The 18542-nt window shown below is 44.1% G+C and overlaps 1 protein-coding gene across 2 annotated transcripts in view; it reads left to right on the top strand.

Annotated features, from left to right (window-relative positions):
* The window catches only part of adamts18 (ADAM metallopeptidase with thrombospondin type 1 motif, 18), a 138242-nt gene that overhangs the window by 104675 nt on the left and 15025 nt on the right, over positions 1–18542 (top strand). For both annotated transcript variants that reach the window (XM_061746732.1, XM_061746740.1), the window contains 3 exons: positions 639–759; positions 1811–1937; positions 13480–13684. In XM_061746732.1, the coding sequence (XP_061602716.1) occupies positions 639–759; positions 1811–1937; positions 13480–13684 (453 nt within the window). The remainder of the gene's footprint in view (positions 1–638; positions 760–1810; positions 1938–13479; positions 13685–18542) is intronic.

The following is an 18542-nucleotide window of genomic DNA, read 5'->3' as shown; positions in this document are numbered from 1 at the left end:
ACGGCCGTGTCGCCAGGTGGGAAGGAAAGGAAAAGCTGGGTGTCATCAGCATAGCAGTGGTAGGAGAAGCCATGAGAGCTGATTATTTCACCTGGTGAAGTGGAGTATAGTGAAAAGAGAAGGGGGCCAAGCACCGATCCCTGTGGCACCGCTGTTGCCAGCTCATGCGAACTTGTACATAGAAACATACCAATGCTGCTTCCTCCTTAGGCTTAAAGAAAGCCAGGAAACCAAATCATAAAGTACACAGTGATGTGTACGGGACAATGAGTTGGATATAAAACCTAAAGCATTGAGATACACAGAGTCTAGGGAGCGAAGTGTAGAGGAGGCAGCATGCATGATAGTAAAAACCCAGCCTAACCTTTAGTTTTTTCATTAGTTTCTCAAAATGCACTCTAAAAGAGAGCCTATCATCCACCCAAAAACCCAAGTATTTGAAGGATGATACTCTTTCAATTGAGTCCTCTCCTTGTGTTCAGATTCTGCTGCAGGGGGAGAACCCGGTGTGGTGTGGGAGTACCAGGGTGTGGTGTGGGAGTACCAGGGTGTGGTGTGGGAGTACCAGGGTGTGGTGTGGGAGTACCAGGGTGTGGTGTGGGAGTAGCTACACCTCTGACTGGCTGTTTTGGTTTCAGATCCTGCTGCAGGGGAAGAACCCGGGCGTGGTGTGGGAGTACTCGCTGCCGCGCACCGAGAGGAAGCCCGACTACAGCTGGGCCGTGGTTCGCTCCGACTGCTCGGCCACCTGCGCCGGAGGTGAGTTTCCACGTTGGCCTCGACCCCGACATCCGAGGGAGAGATTTAGAATGATTTACCAATATTTATTTATTATTATTTATTATTTCCATGTATATATTATTGTTAATCTGTTGCACCAACTACGCCAACACAAATTCCTCATATGTCCAGTAACGTAAATGGCAATAAACCTTTTTCTGATTCTGATTCTGATTCTGACTTAGTCAAACAACCAGGACCACAAAGTCTGTGGTGTCAATTCAACCCCAAATCTGAGAATCAAAACTTTTCAAGACTCATAAATATTAAGGATGTGCACTTAGGGCTGGGTATCAAATTCAAATGTCAAGAATCGATTCGATTCCGATTCTTAAGATTCAGAATCGATTATTAGGATTTGATTTGATCTGATTCGATTCAATCCGATATTGATTTGGGTTAGTGTTGTTAAAAATATTTTTCCAGCTGTTGCATGAATTATATGACTGTCTAGTTATGCAACATATTAATACTAGTATTATATTGAGATTCAACAGCAGGTATTGGCAGCTAATGATGCTGTAAGGACCAATCAGCTCCCAGAATGCTGATAGAACTGCTTTCAGAAACATCGTGGGGCAGAATTACCAAACAGATCCAGGGAGGAAACAGAGGACGGATGAAACTGGTTTTATTTTTTCTCATTCATGAGAATTTGGTTTTTAGCATTTTATGCAAATGTAACCCCAAGATAGTATATAAAGTAATGAAATATAGACAATTTATGCAATTATAACTGAAAACTTTAATGTTTTCATACCTTTAAACATATTTAAAGGCAAAAATATGGCACCAGTTATGCTCTTGTCCAACAAAACATTCCTTTTTTGGGCATAAACAAAAAAATACCAAAAGTTGTAATGTAATGATGAAAAAATATAAATAAATAAAAAAAAAAATAAATAAATAAAATCGATCTTTAGACATACAATCGATTTAGAATTGGAAAATCGATCTTTTCAACACAGGCCTATGTGCACTCGTTTGCCACTTGGACATCATTGTGGTGTTTCTCCCCGTCCCCCCCCAGGTCGCGTCTCCACCAAGGCCATCTGTCTGCAGGACCAGAAGAACCAGGTCAACTTCAGCATGTGTGACCCCCAGACCCGGCCGGCGCTCGGCTCCCACCTCTGCAACACCCAGCCCTGCCCCGCCTAGTGAGTGGTGTGTATGTGTGTGTGTGTGTGTGTGTGTGTGTGTGTGTGTGTGTGTGTGTGTGTGTGTGTGTGTGTGTGTGTGTGTGTGTGTGTGTGTGTGTGTGATGTGGGATATGTGGGTTGTGTCTTAATGTTGCCAGATTCTCAGGAAGCTGTGGATCTGTTTTGATTATAGGTGCACAAGCACACACAAGCACACACATGCACACACATACACACACAAGCACACACAAGCACACACATACACACACAAGCACACACAAGCAAACACATGCACACACAAGCACACACATACACACACATATACACACAAGCACACACATGCACACACAAGCACACACATGCACACACAAGCACACACATGCACACACAAGCACACACATACACACACATATACACACATGCACACACATACACACACAAGCACACACAAGCACACACAAGCACACACATGCACACACATACACACACAAGCACACACAAGCACACACATACACACACAAGCACACACAAGCACACACAAGCACACACATGCACACACAAGCACACACATGCACACACAAGCACACACATACACACACATATACACACATGCACACACATACACACACAAGCACACACAAGCACACACATACACACACAAGCACACACATACACACACAAGCACACACAAGCACACACAAGCACACACATGCACACACATACACACACAAGCACACACAAGCATACACACACAAGCACACACAAGCACACACATGCACACACAAGCACACACATACACACACATATACACACATGCACACACAAGCACACACATACACACACATATACACACATGCACACACAAGCACACACATGCACACACAAGCACACACACACACACACACACACACACACACACACACACACACACACACACAAGCACACACACACACACACACACACACATGCTGCGGTTGAGTCGTCTGGAGTCGCCGTTTGCTGCCGTTTGCTGTGGTCAGCCACCACTCCGTTCCCCCTCCGCTCACTTTCTTCTCTGCCTGCTCGTTCCTCTTTTCCTCTTTTCTGAACACATGAAAGGTCTGCGTCTCCTCCTCCGTCAGTCCCGCTGCAGCGCAGCGTTTCCACCAGCTGAACCGCTGAAGGAAGACGCTAGCGTCTTCATATAGGCACTTTGTTCATTCATGTGTGAGGAATCTCTACCGACAATCTGATGTAATAATAATATCCGAGTGGATATCCCAGTACTTTAAAATATGCATCAACTGGACTGGCTACACACCTATAGCCTCATATATAGACCCCTGAGAATCAAAATCTGAGAATCAAAACTCAAAATCTGAGAATCAAAACTCAAAATCTGAGAATCAAAACTCAAAATCTGAGAATCAAAACTCAAAATCTGAGAATCAAAACTCAAAATCTGAGAATCAAAACTCAAAATCGGAGAATCAAAACTCAAAATCGGAGAATCAAAACTCAAAATCGGAGAATTTTTGTGATCAGGAACCTGAAATCTCCACCCGAGCCTGTGATCATCTTTCTCAGTTACACTTTTCCTGCCAGCATTAAGAGTCTTCCGCTTGTCACCCAGAGACACTAACATGGAATCACGGAGAGATGCCATATTTTTAGTAATAAAAGTCAAAGAGAAGTGTTTTATTTACGTGACATCATCACTTCCAACTCCTCTCTGGCTCCGGCTGCGATCAGAGGTCGCTGTTACCATGGAGATGGCTAGAATGAGATTATATTTTGTAGCTGTTCGTCGCCAACATGCTTGTAACAGAAGATAAACTTTATATGCCAGAATATAAAAGTTAAGACCTGATACTCATCATCTAAACAGATTGTAAACTGCATTAACGGTTTACCATGAGCAGAAATAGTAAACCAAAAACATAGAAAAGCTTGAGAGACCCAGTTGGAGGTAAGATAAGTTGTTTTGTGAAAGTAAAACTTTCCCCTTTTTGCATTTTTGCACAAATATTCCCATCTAAGAGTAAATCCATCTTTTAGTTTAGTTTCCTTTATTTAACCAGGTAAAGACTCATTGAGATAAATATCTCAAGAGTGACCTGACCAAGAGGGCAGCAGAAACAGTGTTACAACAGGGAAAAAAACAACAACAAACAGCAGTCACACACTATAGTCAGGGACACAAATAACATACGACATAAACTCAGGGACACGACAGGTCCGTATAATGTAAAACTTTTCAGTAATATTCGATTAAAAACAATCAAATTGGCCAAGAGAACTAGTTTCTCGATCCTTTAAAGTGGAATGAAATTCCCCCAGAGTGATGAGTTCAGGTTCAGATCATTCTGAAGGTCATTCTGAAGGTCATTCTGAAGGTCATTCCAGGACCAGGGAGCAGCAGATCTGAAGGCTATAGACCCAAGTTCAGTGTCGGCTCGAGGAACCAACATGGACGAAATCCTGTGAGCGTAGGTTGTAAGGATTAGCGTCTCTACACATGTATGAACATAGACTGCGTTTACATGCAGTCAATAACCCTTTTAAAACCCGAATATTAGCAATAACCCAGTTTTGTACGGCCATGTAAACACCAATAACCCCTTTGAATAACCGGAATTTGCTCATATTCGGGTTTTTAAAAACCCGAATATGACCCCTGGGTTACTCCTTTTAAAACCCGAATATTTGGTCATGTAAACGCCTAACGGAATATCCCCATCAAACGGAACAGGAATTTGTTTTCTGCACATGTTCTGTTCACAAGGAATCCTGGTCTTTTGAGTCCAGGAAGTTCTTATAAACACGGAGAAACGTAAGACCAGGAGGAGACTAATCACTTCATAAATGTAATGAAGGATATGAACATTTCTGCATTTGTAGACGGTAGAAAGTACCGGGATAGCCAGATTTACCAGAAGGTGGGCGAAAAGTTGCGCGAAGCAGCATTTGTTTTGGTTACAGGAAGAAGAAGCAGAAATGATGGGAATTGCGTCATCACGTTCTCCGCGCGTCGCTGGTTTGATCCAGATATCCCGAATGATTAATTACCATGGAAACAGAATATTCTGAATGTTTCAGTAACCGGAATATTAGCAATAACCCGAATTTTGACTGCATGTAAACGTAGTCATAGATAAGTAGGAACCAGCCCAAGAAGAGATATATATATAAAAACTAACCATGGAGAAAGTTGCATACAAAGTGCAGTGGTGAACAAGATTGCCACATCCTGTAATAAAAAGTAAGGCACAATGATAAACAGCTTTTTCAAATAAGTGACAGGTGCGTTCATGAACAACAAGTCTCCATAATCCAGTAAAGGAAAGAAAGTGGTTGATATCCAATATTTCCTAACTTGCAAGGAAAAACAAGACTTGTTTCTAAAGAAGAAACCCTTAAGTTTGGATACAAGTTTCTCTATGTGTGGTTTAAAAGACAAGTTCTCATCAATGACAATTCCTAAGTACTTATTTGTTGTGACCATTTCAAGTTCAATTCCATGAGCAGTTAATACTTTAGGAATGTTCAATGGGAACCGTTTCCCATTTGAAAAAAACATCACTTTTGATTGACCTGCGTTTAGTAGCAGTCTAAGCTGAGTCAGATGGGACTGAACAACATCAGACTGCAAGAATTCAAGGGTTTGCACTACAGAATGGGATGAACAATATACGACTGTATCATCTGCATAAAAATGGACTGCAGCATTTGATATATTGTCACATAGATTGTTTACATAAATGGAAAACAGCAACCGTCCCAATATTGAACCCTGAGGCACGCCTTTTAATACAGGGAGGAACGAGGAAGAAGACCCAGCAAAATGGGCACATTGGGATTTGTCAGACAGGTAGTTAGGAAACCAATTAACAGTATGCTGAAATAGGCCAATCCTGTGCAGTCTATCTGCCAAAATGATATGGTCAACTGTATCAAACACCTTTGTCAGGTCAATAAATAGAACTGCATAGTATTTTTTGCAATCCAGTGCCTCAATAATATCATTCACAACTTTGATAGCAGCAGTTATTGTGCTATGTCTCTTTCTAAAACCTGACTGATGTTGAGTAAAGAAGACTGTATGTATCTAAAAGTTCTTTAAGTTGTTCGCTTACAAACTTTTCAAGAATTTTAGCTAGTATACATGACTTAGAAATGGGCCTATAGTTATCTCGGAGGTGGAGGTGCTGTGTGCCCGACAGTCCAAACAGCACCGAATCAAAGTCCTCCCTTCTGCAGCTTCTGCAGCCTGTGCAGCGTGGGTCGGGGGGGACAGGGGGGGCCGGGGCTCAGTGATTTACAGCGGTGCCCCTAAGAGCAGGCAGGGGACCGGGTCTCGGGTTCAGGCAGATACACACTCACTGAGAGGACTTGGGGGCTAATCTGCTCCGACAGTTTTCAGATGTACGACGGTGAAATAAACTACGATGGGACCAGAAGCAGCTCATAAGCAGCTCCGGCCCGACGTGAAGGACAGGATTTGTTCAAGTCCGGGCAGAACCTCCTCCTCCTCGGTCCTGAACCCAGACGGCTATCGGTTACAGCCTCCTCGGTTCCCACAACCCGAGAGGACGTTTCCGGCCCTAATCTTCGGCGTACAGTTTCTCTTATCTGGGTGAAAGCTATTAACCAGCCTCCGACCCCCCCGACACCCTGCTGCCCCCCCCACGCATCGGGGGGATCGTCCTTTCAGGGGAGTAAAGCAGTTTGACACCCGTGGACCTTTCAGTTCCTGAGCAGGCCGTGCACGCCGGCCGTGCACGAGGCGGGGGGGCGCTGAGTGACCAGCATGAAGGTTCTGAATGACCAGCTGGCAGGACGGACCGGCCCACATTCACAGGTCCAGCGGGGGGGAAACACGGACAGCGGGATGCTTTTGCACCGCGGGCGTGACGGGAATGTAAAGACGCCTGTTTATCTCAGGTCTGTGCACGGCAGGGCCTGACAGCCCCGGCCCTGGTTTATTGTGCAGAGGCAGCAGGATTCCCGGGAGGCCCGGCCCGTCTAGCCATGGAGAACAAGTTACACCGCTCGCACCCCTTCTCTCTCTCTCACCCCTTCTCGCTTCAGGCCAACTCTTACCCCCCCCAATTCTGCAGCCACTTCAATGGCCCGGCCAGATGCAGCTCTGTAGATGTGGCCGTCCGTCTCCGTGTTGTTCCTAAGTCTCAGTGTCCGTCCCGTCTCTCCAGCTTGGGACTTAGGGTGCTTTCACACCTGTCCCGTTTGGAGCAGTTGTTCCAAAACAGGGAGCCTAAAGATCAGTTGGTTTGGTATATGTGAACACAGCAATCGCGCTCGGATGCGGGACAAAACAAGCGAGCAGAGATCGTCTAGGAGAGGTTAGAGTTAGGTTCTCGGCTCGCTTTCATTCCAGACCTGGAGCGGTTTGTTTGCAGTGAGAACATAATCGACACAGCAACCGACAAACAAACTAGCCACACTCGCTTACGACGCTCCATAGTTGTTGTTTTTCCCGGGGTACGGAAGAGGAAACTCCTTCCGCGTTCATTTCTGACCAATGAGAGAACAGTTGGTTGGCGCATGGCATTTGTTAACAGCTTTGAACCGCTACAGACGGTTGCCTTGTGAACACAAACGAAAAACGAAACAATGGTATCGATTTATCCCCTGAATCGGAACAAAACAAACGGGCCATAGGTCTGAAAGCACCTTGTCCCTTTTCTTGGCAGAGCTGTTTTAACTCCGGCTGGGGATCCCTTCCCTTGCATTTCTCACATATAAACAATTCAGAGTGACACATGCTGGACCCATTAACACTAGAGTCAGAGCACAGGACGGTGACGGCAGCCGATCCTCCGTGTTTTCATCGCTGTTGTGAGAACTGAACATCAGCATCGTCGTCCTACAGTACCTGCAGCTGTTGGAGCTGAAAATACAATATCTGGTGTACGAGATCCCTGACAGATGATCTGGTCTGCAGCCGTGCGAGGAGGCCTCTAGGAAAAGCCTGAATCTGGTTTTCTCAGAACCTCCCCTGGTCTCAGGCTCTTCCTCGCCACCAAATGTCAGTTTCTGAGACTTTTTAGATACACAAATTACAGATGGGTCAGTGGCGGTTTGCAGCGAGGCGGAGTGGCACATCAGCCACTTTTCCCCCAATGACATATTGTTATTTATAAGTCGCGGAAAACAGGGAGGAAAAAAAACAACCCAAAAAACAAAACAAACAGTTCACAAGCCAAGACTCCCCAAACCGACGCTTTCAGCTCCCAACGGTCCGCGACTTTCCAGCGTCCAAATTGCAGTTTAGTCCTGCTGTTTCATTTGTCTGCGGCGTCTGAAGGGGAATGAAAGCATTTTTGTGCCCCTGCAGCAGGTCGGTCTCTGCGGTAGCTCGTCGTCTCGGGGCTGGACGCAGCATCTGCCCATCTCCTCCTCTCCTCCTCTCCCGCTGCCAGGCTTGTGGTCGGCAGACCACTCATTTGTTGAAATGTCCCCCTTCGGCCGCGATGCCAAGAAGGGGAGCTATTTTAGAAGCAGCGCTTGGGTTTTCTGCCCGTGGCGAAGCAGGGAGAGGCTCAGAACCACGTACTGTACCAGGGAGGCCAGATCGGGAGGAACTTGATAAGCCAGTTTGATGATAATTGTTAAGTTAGGTGGATTTTCTTTTTTTTCTCTCTCTCTTTTTAGCACCATTGTCATATTTTTTTTCTTTGAATAAAAAAGGAATACGACTATCTGTGTTTGACGACAGCTATTTTGTGTTATTTTATAACTTTGTTGTAGTTTTGTTTTTGTTTTTTTGTTTGTTTGTTGTTTTTTTTTTAAATTACGTTTATTGGAAAGTGTTTTTTTTTAAATTTGCTTAATTTTTAATTTGTTTCTGTTTTTTTTTTTATTATTACATTTATTGAAATTTGATTTCTTAGGAAAAAGGGACGGATAAAATAAGCTCAGTCTTCTTTCTGTTCCCTTTCATTCAAGGAAAGAGATTTGTTGTAATTATATTGAACTGTTTTGTTTTTCTTTTAATGAATGAAATAAAGAATAAAATTAAATAAAATATTAAAATAAGGGCAGGGAGCGGACGTGAAAAGCCAGAAGAGAAAACAAGAGCAGGCGAAGGGAAACCAGAGCGTCAGGTCGTCCACATCTGTCTTCCTGAGTGTTGTATGTTGTAGGTGGCTGAGGAAATCTGGGAAAGCTGTTACGGAGACTTGTATACAGTATGGTTTTTATGTTTAGCTTCAGAGGAAAAGATGATATAAGGATGGATGCAAGGGCTTGAGCATATAACATCCTCCCAATCATCATCCATCCATCCATCCATCCATCCATATCCATAACATCCTCCCAATCCTCTTCTGCATCATCCAAATGCTCTCTAGGAAACTTCAGACGGGCCTGGAGCCTCATTTATAAAGCTTGCTTGCGCACAAAACAGGGCTGAAAGATGCGCAAGCCACCTTCTACGCAAAAGGTTGGGATTTAAAAAGAAAAAACTAACTGAAAAATCTGCGTATCCCTACGGCAACCCTGACCCTCCCGTAGGAACATACTTAAGATCTGGGGAACTGGCGACGCAGGCGGTGAGGTGGTGAAATGAAGCCAGATTCATGTCATACTCTTAATGTCATCACATATCAGACTTATAATAAAATAGCGCTGATCGTGTCGCTCTGTGTTTGAAGCACAGCGTCAGTCAGGACTCTCTGCTGCTGCAGCCGCAGTGCCAGGACACGCCGGGAACCTCCTCTTCACCCACCACAACCGTAGAGTGACTGAGGACAGAACAAATGAGTTTACGCGTGCGTGAAACCTTTACGTGCGGGCGTAAGCCTAAATTATGGTTCCGCGTTAAAACGATGCAGAGCCTACACCGTAGGGTACGCGGCGACGCGCACCTACGCCGTAGGGCTCTGCGTTGGTGTGACGCGGAACCATAAATCAGCCTTGAGCAGCACTGAGAGGAGGGAGGAGGGGGTGCGGGGCTGCCGGGCCGTTCTCGCATCGCCTTCGCACAGTGTCTTGATGATTTGCAATTACAGGCTGAGCCTACCGCTAGTTTTTAAACTGTAAAAAGTGGGGGGGGACAAAAAAATTATTTTGAAAAGACGGGGGGACATGTCCCCCCTGTTGCGCCGGGGCACTCACAGCGTTTAGCTCAGCAACGGCGTGCTGCCACTCACTCGCTTTATTTTATACTATTTATATACTTTTTCTACTTTTACTGTGACCACCAAATAATGTGGTTTTCCTGTCCTCCACCTCATCAACAACATCTCGTTCTCAGTCTCCATGAAATTCAGTGGCACGGTGGCTCGACACGTTCATCCTGACGCACAAACAGGCTGCAGGAAGCCGCTGCGCATGCTCAGCAGGCTCATTCATATGCAAATACTACTTTGCATTGCCCATATATGGTAAAAAGTGGGCGTGTAGAGGGCGGGATATGAGGCAAATTCAGCTGCTTAACCTTTCAGCTGGACTGTGATTTATAAAGCGAACATTGCGTGCAAGTGTGCGTGCACGCGGTTTTCCAGATTTTTTTTAGCACCCGCCATTTTCGGCTTTTGGGTTTACGTGCACTTTTAGTATGAATCCTACGCACTCTTTTATAAATGAGGCCCCAGGACATGAACATGGACATGAACTGGCTTCAGCAGGGAAACACGTCTGGCTCTGCAGGATCTGTAGTTACTGATGGTTCCTTTGCATCATCCATCCATCATCCATCCATCATCCATCCATCCATCATCCATCCATCCATCATCCATCCATCCATCATCTTTCCATTATCCATCCATCCATTTGTTCATCCATCCATCATCCATCCATCTTCCTCCCATCCATCCATCCATCCATCCACCCATCCATCCATCCATCCATCCATCCATCCATCCATCATCCATCCATCTTCCTTCCATCCATCCATCCATCCATCCATCCATCACCCATCCATCCATCCATCTTCCATCCATCATCCATCCATCCATCCATCCATCCACCCCTCCCTCCATCCATCTATCATCCTTCCATCCATCTATCATCCATCCATCCATCCATCATCCATCCATCCATTCATCCATCCATCCATCATCCATCCATCCATCCATCATCCATCCATCATCCATCCATCCATCCATCCTTCCATCATCCATCCATCCATCCATCTATCATCCATCCATCTATCATCCTTCCATCCATCTATCATCCATCCATCCATCATCCATCCATCCATCCATCATCCATCCATCCATCCATCCATCATCCATCCATCATCCATCTATCATCCATCCATCTATCATCCTTCCATCCATCTATCATCCATCCATCCATCCATCATCCATCCATCCATCCATCCATCCATCCATCCATCTATCATCCATCCATCTATCATCCTTCCATCCATCTATCATCCATCCATCCATCATCCATCCATCCATCCATCCATCATCCATCCATCATCCATCCATCCATCCATCATCCATCCATCCATCCATCTATCATCCATCCATCTATCATCCTTCCATCCATCTATCATCCTTCCATCCATCATCCATCCATCCATCCATCCATCCATCCATTCATTCATCATCCATCAATCCATCCATCTATCATCCATCCATCCATCCCTCCATCCATCCTTCCATCATCCATCCATCCATCCATCCATCCTTCCATCATCCATCCATCCATCCATCCATCCATCCATCCATCCATCCTTCCATCATCAGTCCATCCATCCTTCCATCATCCATCCATCCATCCTTCCATCATCCATCCATCCATCCATCCATCCATCCATCCATCCATCCATCCATCCATCCATCCATCCATGCATCCATCCATCCATCCTTCCATCATCCATCCATCCATCCATCCATCCATCCATCCATCCATCCTTTGTTACTCTGCTCCCAGCTCTCTGCAGGTCATTCACTAGTTCCCCCTGTGTGGTTCTGGGATCTTTACTCACCGTTCTTGTGATCATTTTTACCCCCCGGGGTGAGATCTTGGAGCCCCAGATGGAGGGAGATTATCAGTGTCTTGTACGTCTTCCATTTTCTAATAATTGCTCCCACAGTTGATTTCTTCACCAAGCTGTTACCTATTGCAGATTCAGTCTTCCCAGCTGGTGCAGGCCTGAGTCCTGGTCCAGGTCTAGTCCTGGTCCTGGTCCTGGTCCTGGTACAGGTCTAGAATCTTGTTTCTCACGTCCTTTGGGAGCTCTTTGGTCTTGGCCATAGTGGAGTTTGGAGTGTGACTGTTTGAGGTTGTGGACAGGTGTCTTTTACACTGGTAACCAGTTAAAACAGGTGCCATTAATACAGGTAACGAGTGGAGGACAGACGAGCCTCTTAGGGAGCTTTCACTCCTGTCCCGTTTGGAGCAGGGAGCGTTTCCCCCTAAAGATCGGTTCGTTTGGTTTATCTGAACACAGCAATCGCGCTCGGATGCGGGACAAAACAAGCGAGCTGAGATCCTAGGAGAGGTTAGGGTTAGGTTCTCGGCTCGCTTCCATTCCAGACCTGGAGCGGTTCGTTTGCAGTGAGAATATAATCCACACAGCAACCGACAAACAAACTATCCACACTCGCTTACGATGCTCCATAGTTGTTGTTTTTCCCGGGGTACGGAAGAGGAAACTCCTTCCGCGTTCATTTCTGACCAATGAGAGAACAGTTGCTTCATGGCATTTGTTAACAGCTTTGAACCGCTACAGACGTTGCCTTGTGAACACAAACGCCACAAACGAAAAACGAAACAACTGCATCGACTTCGCCCCCCCACAGGTCTGAAAGCACCCATATAGAAGACGTTACAGGTCTGTGAAAGCCAGAAATCTTGACCAAATACTTATTTTGCCAAGGAGTTTACCAATTAACTCAGTAAAAATCCTACAATGTGATTTGCTGGATTCTTTCCCCCCATTCTATCTCTCGTAGTTCAAGTGAACCTACTGTACGATGGAAATGACAGTCCTCATCTTTTTAAGAATTTATCATTTCGCGGTAAAAACGATAAATTCTTGTTGTTGACGTTCTTGTGTAAAGCTGATTTATGGTTCTGCGTTAAATCCACGCACAACGTACGAGAAGGAAGGAAGGAAGGAAGGAAGGAAGGAAGGAAGGAAGGAAGGAAGGAAGGAAGGAAGGAAGGAAGGAAGGAAGGAAGGAAGGAAGGAAAGAAAGAAAGAAAGAAAGAAAGAAAGAAAGAAAGAAAGAAAGAAAGAAAGAAAGAAAGAAAGAAAGAAAGAAAGAAAGAAAGAAAGAAAGTTTTTTTGTTGAAAAAAATTTTTTTGTCCATACCGCCCATCACTACTGACTAAATACTTTTTTTGCTCTACTGTATATCCAAGCATGTGTATTGTCCTTCTCTGCCCCGTCCTGCCAGAGCGAGTCTGCTTGTCGGCTGGTTCTCTGCCTGAAGCCTGAAGTTCTCAGTAAACGTGGTTTTCCTGAGATCTTGGGTCTGATGGCAGCCTGATGAATTAGGGGGTAATTGTGTGTTTCAGGGCCTAAACTAGAGCAGAGATGAGCCCGTGAGCATGTGTTTGTCTCCCAGCTAACCTGCCCCCCCCTCTCCTCCACAGCTGGGCCCCGGGAGACTGGGGGCCGTGCAGCCGGTCCTGCGGCGGCGGCCAGCAGAGCCGGACGCTGCGCTGCCTCAGGAAGGTCACCTACCAGAGGGAGGAGGTGGCGGCACACTCCTTCTGCCCCGTGCTCTCTCCGGCCCAGGTCCAGCCCTGCAGCACCCAGGGGTGCCCCCCCGAGTGGAGCACCGGCTCCTGGTCTCAGGTGGGTCGATGGGACCGGTCTGGGGCGGGAGGGAGGGCAGGGACGGAAATTCAGGGAGATATGTTATCCATGTTTGTTAGTTAGTTAGTTAGTTAGTTAGTTAGTTAGTTAGTTTTTCCACAAGTGGAGATTTGTCTTTTGTCTCATAATACAAAAACAACAGTAACATGACAGAGCAACAAACACTTAAAGGAGCTTGAGGCAGGATTGAGGCAGGATTTATGAAAAAAATTCGTATACGTTTTAAGTTTTCTAGTAATAATGTCAGATGAAGCGTTCCAAACCAAAAAGAATGATTCCTCTAGTGTATCTCTCCGTTGCCTTGAACAGGCTGTGTGCTGCAAAATGTGCTGCAATTCAGTCCCGAATTTCCCGCGCTGGGCTGCGGATGTGACGTCACATGACGCTGCATGTGCGTTCTCCCCGTTCTCTCGTGCCGGCTTCACTGTTGACTGCAGTACCCCCAACGGCCGTCGTGGTGGAGGGTGGCGCTAGAGAGTCTCATTTCTTAAAAGGAGCCTCAAGCTCCTTTAACATTTACACGCAAAACATCTTAGTGGCAAAAAAGGAAGAACAACAAGGGCATGTACATGAAAGACAGGTTTATCTACCGAGACGTGCCCTCATTCAGAGCCTTAATGTTGTTGGGAAGGAATGATATGTGTGGCGACTGCACTACCGCTATTTCTACACTATTGGAGGATTGACTCCAGTGCTTTTAAGGATTGACACGACTACTAACTAGTCCCAAAGTCCTCTAGCAGAATAACCACACCCCCCTCCACCTCAGAAAAGGAATGAATAGTAAATGTTACTGAGTTAAATTGGACTGAATTTTGAGATGAAACCTGGATTTTAGATATTAAAGATTGAAATTACATTATTTACCATTATAGTAATCAGATTACACCTTACTGTATATCAGCATCACTGAAATGGACCTGATGCTTAATCAATCACAACAATATGCAAATATTATTCATATATTTATTCAAACCAGGCCATTATAAACACAAACTGTAATTAAATACAGACACATGCAGATGCACCAAAACATTAAATCAGATGCAAAATACAAATAGTTTACAAAACTGTACATTAACAAGAGGAATAACTGCTGATCACCAGATTCTGTCACCTTGGGGTGAAACAGACTCTCAATGATCCGAGTCTGAGACCAAAACCGGTCCCGAAAACTCCAAGTCTAATCCATCTTTCCTAACAGCTGAACTTGTTTCCCCGTGACGTTCTTTTCCTGCACAGGTTACTGTAAGAGCACAACAGCCCGTTTTAAGCATCTGATCCCTGTTCTCCACTGTTCTCTTCACGGCCAGCGCTTTTCTGTGAATCACTGAGCCGCTCTGTTTCTGCGAGCAGCAAGCGCAGCGTAATGTGATGCAGGTGGAGACAGAAATCTGGAAACATGCACTCCGGCCTCGGCGTGAGATTCCACAGTAAACCTGCAAACCTGAGCAGGACTGAACGAAATCTGCTTAGAGACAAGTGTCCCCAAGCAAGTGGCAGGAAAGAGCCTGTTTTATATCATTATCATTCACTTAAAAGGCCCAAATGTGTTCTCTGAAGCACAGAAATACAGAGCTCTCTAATAGGAGGACCCTTTAAGAGTTTCCAAAAGTCAAATCATAAAATCCCTATGGCAAATATGATGCATTTTGGACATTAAATGTAATCAATTATGGTGAAGAAGTAGGCGTTTTAGGTAAAGGTTGAAAGAAGAAGAGGAAGAATGTAATTTCATCAATAATTGTGCAGCTCATCTGCAGTCTGCACCTCTGTGGAGCCACCGAGGGACTCGAACCAGCGCTGCTCATGTACAAAATCACACTTCAGTCCTTCCTGACAAGAATAATGAGTTTGTTTTAATCATTCTTACTCACTTAAAAAGCCTAAACGTGTTCTCTGAAGCACAGAAATATCGAGCTCTTTAATAGTATTTCCCTTTTAAGATTTTCAAAAAAGTCAAATCATAAACTCCCTATTGCAAATCTGATGCATTTTGGTCATTAAATGTAATCAATTATGATGAAAGAGTAAGCGTTTTAGGGGAAGGTCGAAAGAAGAAGAGGAAGAATGTCATTATCAATTGTGCATCTGCAGTCTGGATATGATTCAGTACATCAGCTCAGCTGAGCCTCAAGAATACAAGTATAATGAGTCTATTTTAATCATTATTACTCACTGAAAAGGCCCAAATGTGTTCTCTCAAGCACAGAAATATAGAGCTCTCTTATAGTAGGTCCCTTTTAAGATTTTCAAGTAAAATCATAAAATCCCTGTTGCTCAGAAGACACAAATATGATGTATTTAAGTCATTTAATGTGATCAATTATGGGGAAGGAGTAGGCGTTTTAGGGGAAGGTCGAAGGAAGAAGAAGAAGAAGAAAGTAATTTTTATAAATAATTGTGCAGCTCATCTGCAGTCTGGATATGATTCAGTACATCAGCTCAGCTGAACCTCAAGAATACAAGTATAATGAGTCTATTTTAATCATTATTACTCACTTAAAAGGCCCAAATGTGTTCTCTCAAGCACAGAAATACAGAGCTCTCTAATAGTAGGACCCCTTTAAGAAAATCCCAGTCACTAAGTTCGAAGAAGACACAAATATTATGCATTTAGGTCATTAAATGTAATCAATTATGGTGAAAGAGTAGGCGTTCTAGGGAAAGGTATAAAGAAGAAAAGGAAAAAATGTAATTTCATCAATAATTGTGCAGCTCATCTGCAGTCTGCACCTCTGTGGAGCCACCGAGGGAATCAAACCAGCGCTGCTCATGCACAAAACTCACACTCCAGGAAACACAGAGTCATGCTCCCCTCAGGCTAAAACACAGAAAACTGACAGAACTACAGAAGTCATGCAAACAAACCGTCAGACCTCACGGTGAAACAATAGGAAATGCTCTGCTGCCCCCTGTTGGTCACAGGGGTGAAAAGCACAGAAGCTTTTATCATTTCTGAATCCATATATGGCCTCCATTTCTTTTATTTATTTGTCATTTCAAAGAATTATTCCTTATCACCACTGACCCAGAGTTCCTTATATCTCTATGTATTAATCTGTTTGTGAATCACAGATCAGTCACATGAAATAGTACTTTCTTTTTTTAAGGTTTTTGTGGCACTAGTGGCCTTTATTGAGAAAGTAGGTAGACAGGAGGGGGGTAGAATAGAATAGAATAGAATAGAATAGAAGAGAATAGAAGAGAATAGAAGAGAATAGAAGAGAATATAAACCTTTATTATTATGGTATCAATGGTATAATGAGATTAGACAGCAGCTCCATAAATGTGCACGCATGTAAAGACTACAAAACAAAAATAAGAAACAGGAAACATGAATATATATACACTATGAAAATGAATGAATGAGAGAATATTGCACATGAATGAGTGAATAATATTGCACATAATGGATGAAGAAATACAAAATATTGCATAGTAGCTTATGAGTTCAGAAAGTTCACAGCTTTGAGAAATAAGCTGTCCCTAAATTTTGTGTGCGATTAAAGTCGCTGGAGATGGTCATCTTCCGTCGGAAACCGATGTCCAGTAAGTCCAGACAACTGTAGTGTGCAGAAGTGTATGAAAAAGAAAGTGAAACACACAAAAAGCATAAAAAAGCACAAATAGGGAGAGCTGTGAGCTGCTGCATCCGCACGCGCCGCCATCTTGGAAAAGACATTGCAGTATAGAGCGACAGGCCGGGACTCGAACCTGCACTGCCCGCACGACCCACTGAGCTGTCCAGGGCCCCAATAAACAGTATTTTCTGATAGTTTTTTGTCAGTTATTAAACTTCAGAGTATTTATAAATCATTTTATGATGGGTTGCTGTTACCCTAACATGCATCAAGCTTTAGACCCCCCCATGTTTCTGTCCTAGCAGACTGTCAGCACATGAATGAATGAATGAATGAATGAATGAATGAATGAATGAATGAATGAATGAATGAATGAATGAATGACAATCATGACAACACAAAAACAACACCAAAAACATTGTGCGAAGCATTGACATTTCACACAAAACCAGTAATCATGTGTTGAACAATGACTGAGAAGCAGAAGCTTATAAAAGCCTATCCTTTATTACCAACTTTCTTTTTTGGTTACCGACCTCCAGAAAAGAAAAGAGACAATAGAAAAGGAAAGAAACAACAGAAAAGCAAAGAAACATTAACAGATGGTCAATCGCACTTATAAGCTTCAAAAATAGCTTTACTAACCATTTTCCAGTTTTTAAATTTATGTCGGCATCATTTCAGAATTTAACTCAATAATGGAGACACATCTCCTTTTCATACCTTTTTTATCTTTTTGTACAGTAAAATTGCAGATACCTCTAAGATTATACGGAGTCTCCTGAATTGAGAAGCACCTCTGTATTGAGTCAGGGAGCATTTTAGATTTATCTCTGAACATAATTTGCATGATTTTATAATAAAACAAATCATAAAATTTCATAATATGAGAATTTAGAAAAAGTGGCTCTGTGTGAGCGTAGTAATCAGCCTTATTGATGATACGTATGGCTCGTTTTTGCATTTCTATTATTGAATTTAAGGTGGTTTTAAAGGTGGATCCCCACAATTCCACACAGTAAGATAAATAGGGAACAATCAATGAGTGGTAGATGTGATCAGAGTTGTGGGGATGATGCTGCAGAGCGGACGCTCGGCTGTCATTCATCAGCCTGTAGGTCACGCAGGTTCTGAGCGTTCCCTGTTCTGTACCACCAGCCCGGTTCAGCCGGCGGTCATGCAGAGACGAGCTCGGCCTCCGAGACCAGATCAGTCGGAGCCGACGGCGACAACAGGGGACGTGTGTGCGTGT

This window comes from Cololabis saira, chromosome 2 (genome assembly GCF_033807715.1).
Source record: "Cololabis saira isolate AMF1-May2022 chromosome 2, fColSai1.1, whole genome shotgun sequence".
Lineage (NCBI taxonomy): Eukaryota > Metazoa > Chordata > Actinopteri > Beloniformes > Belonidae > Cololabis > Cololabis saira.
The sequence above is the reverse complement of the archived record's forward strand: the minus strand, read 5'-3'. Positions and strand labels throughout refer to the sequence as shown.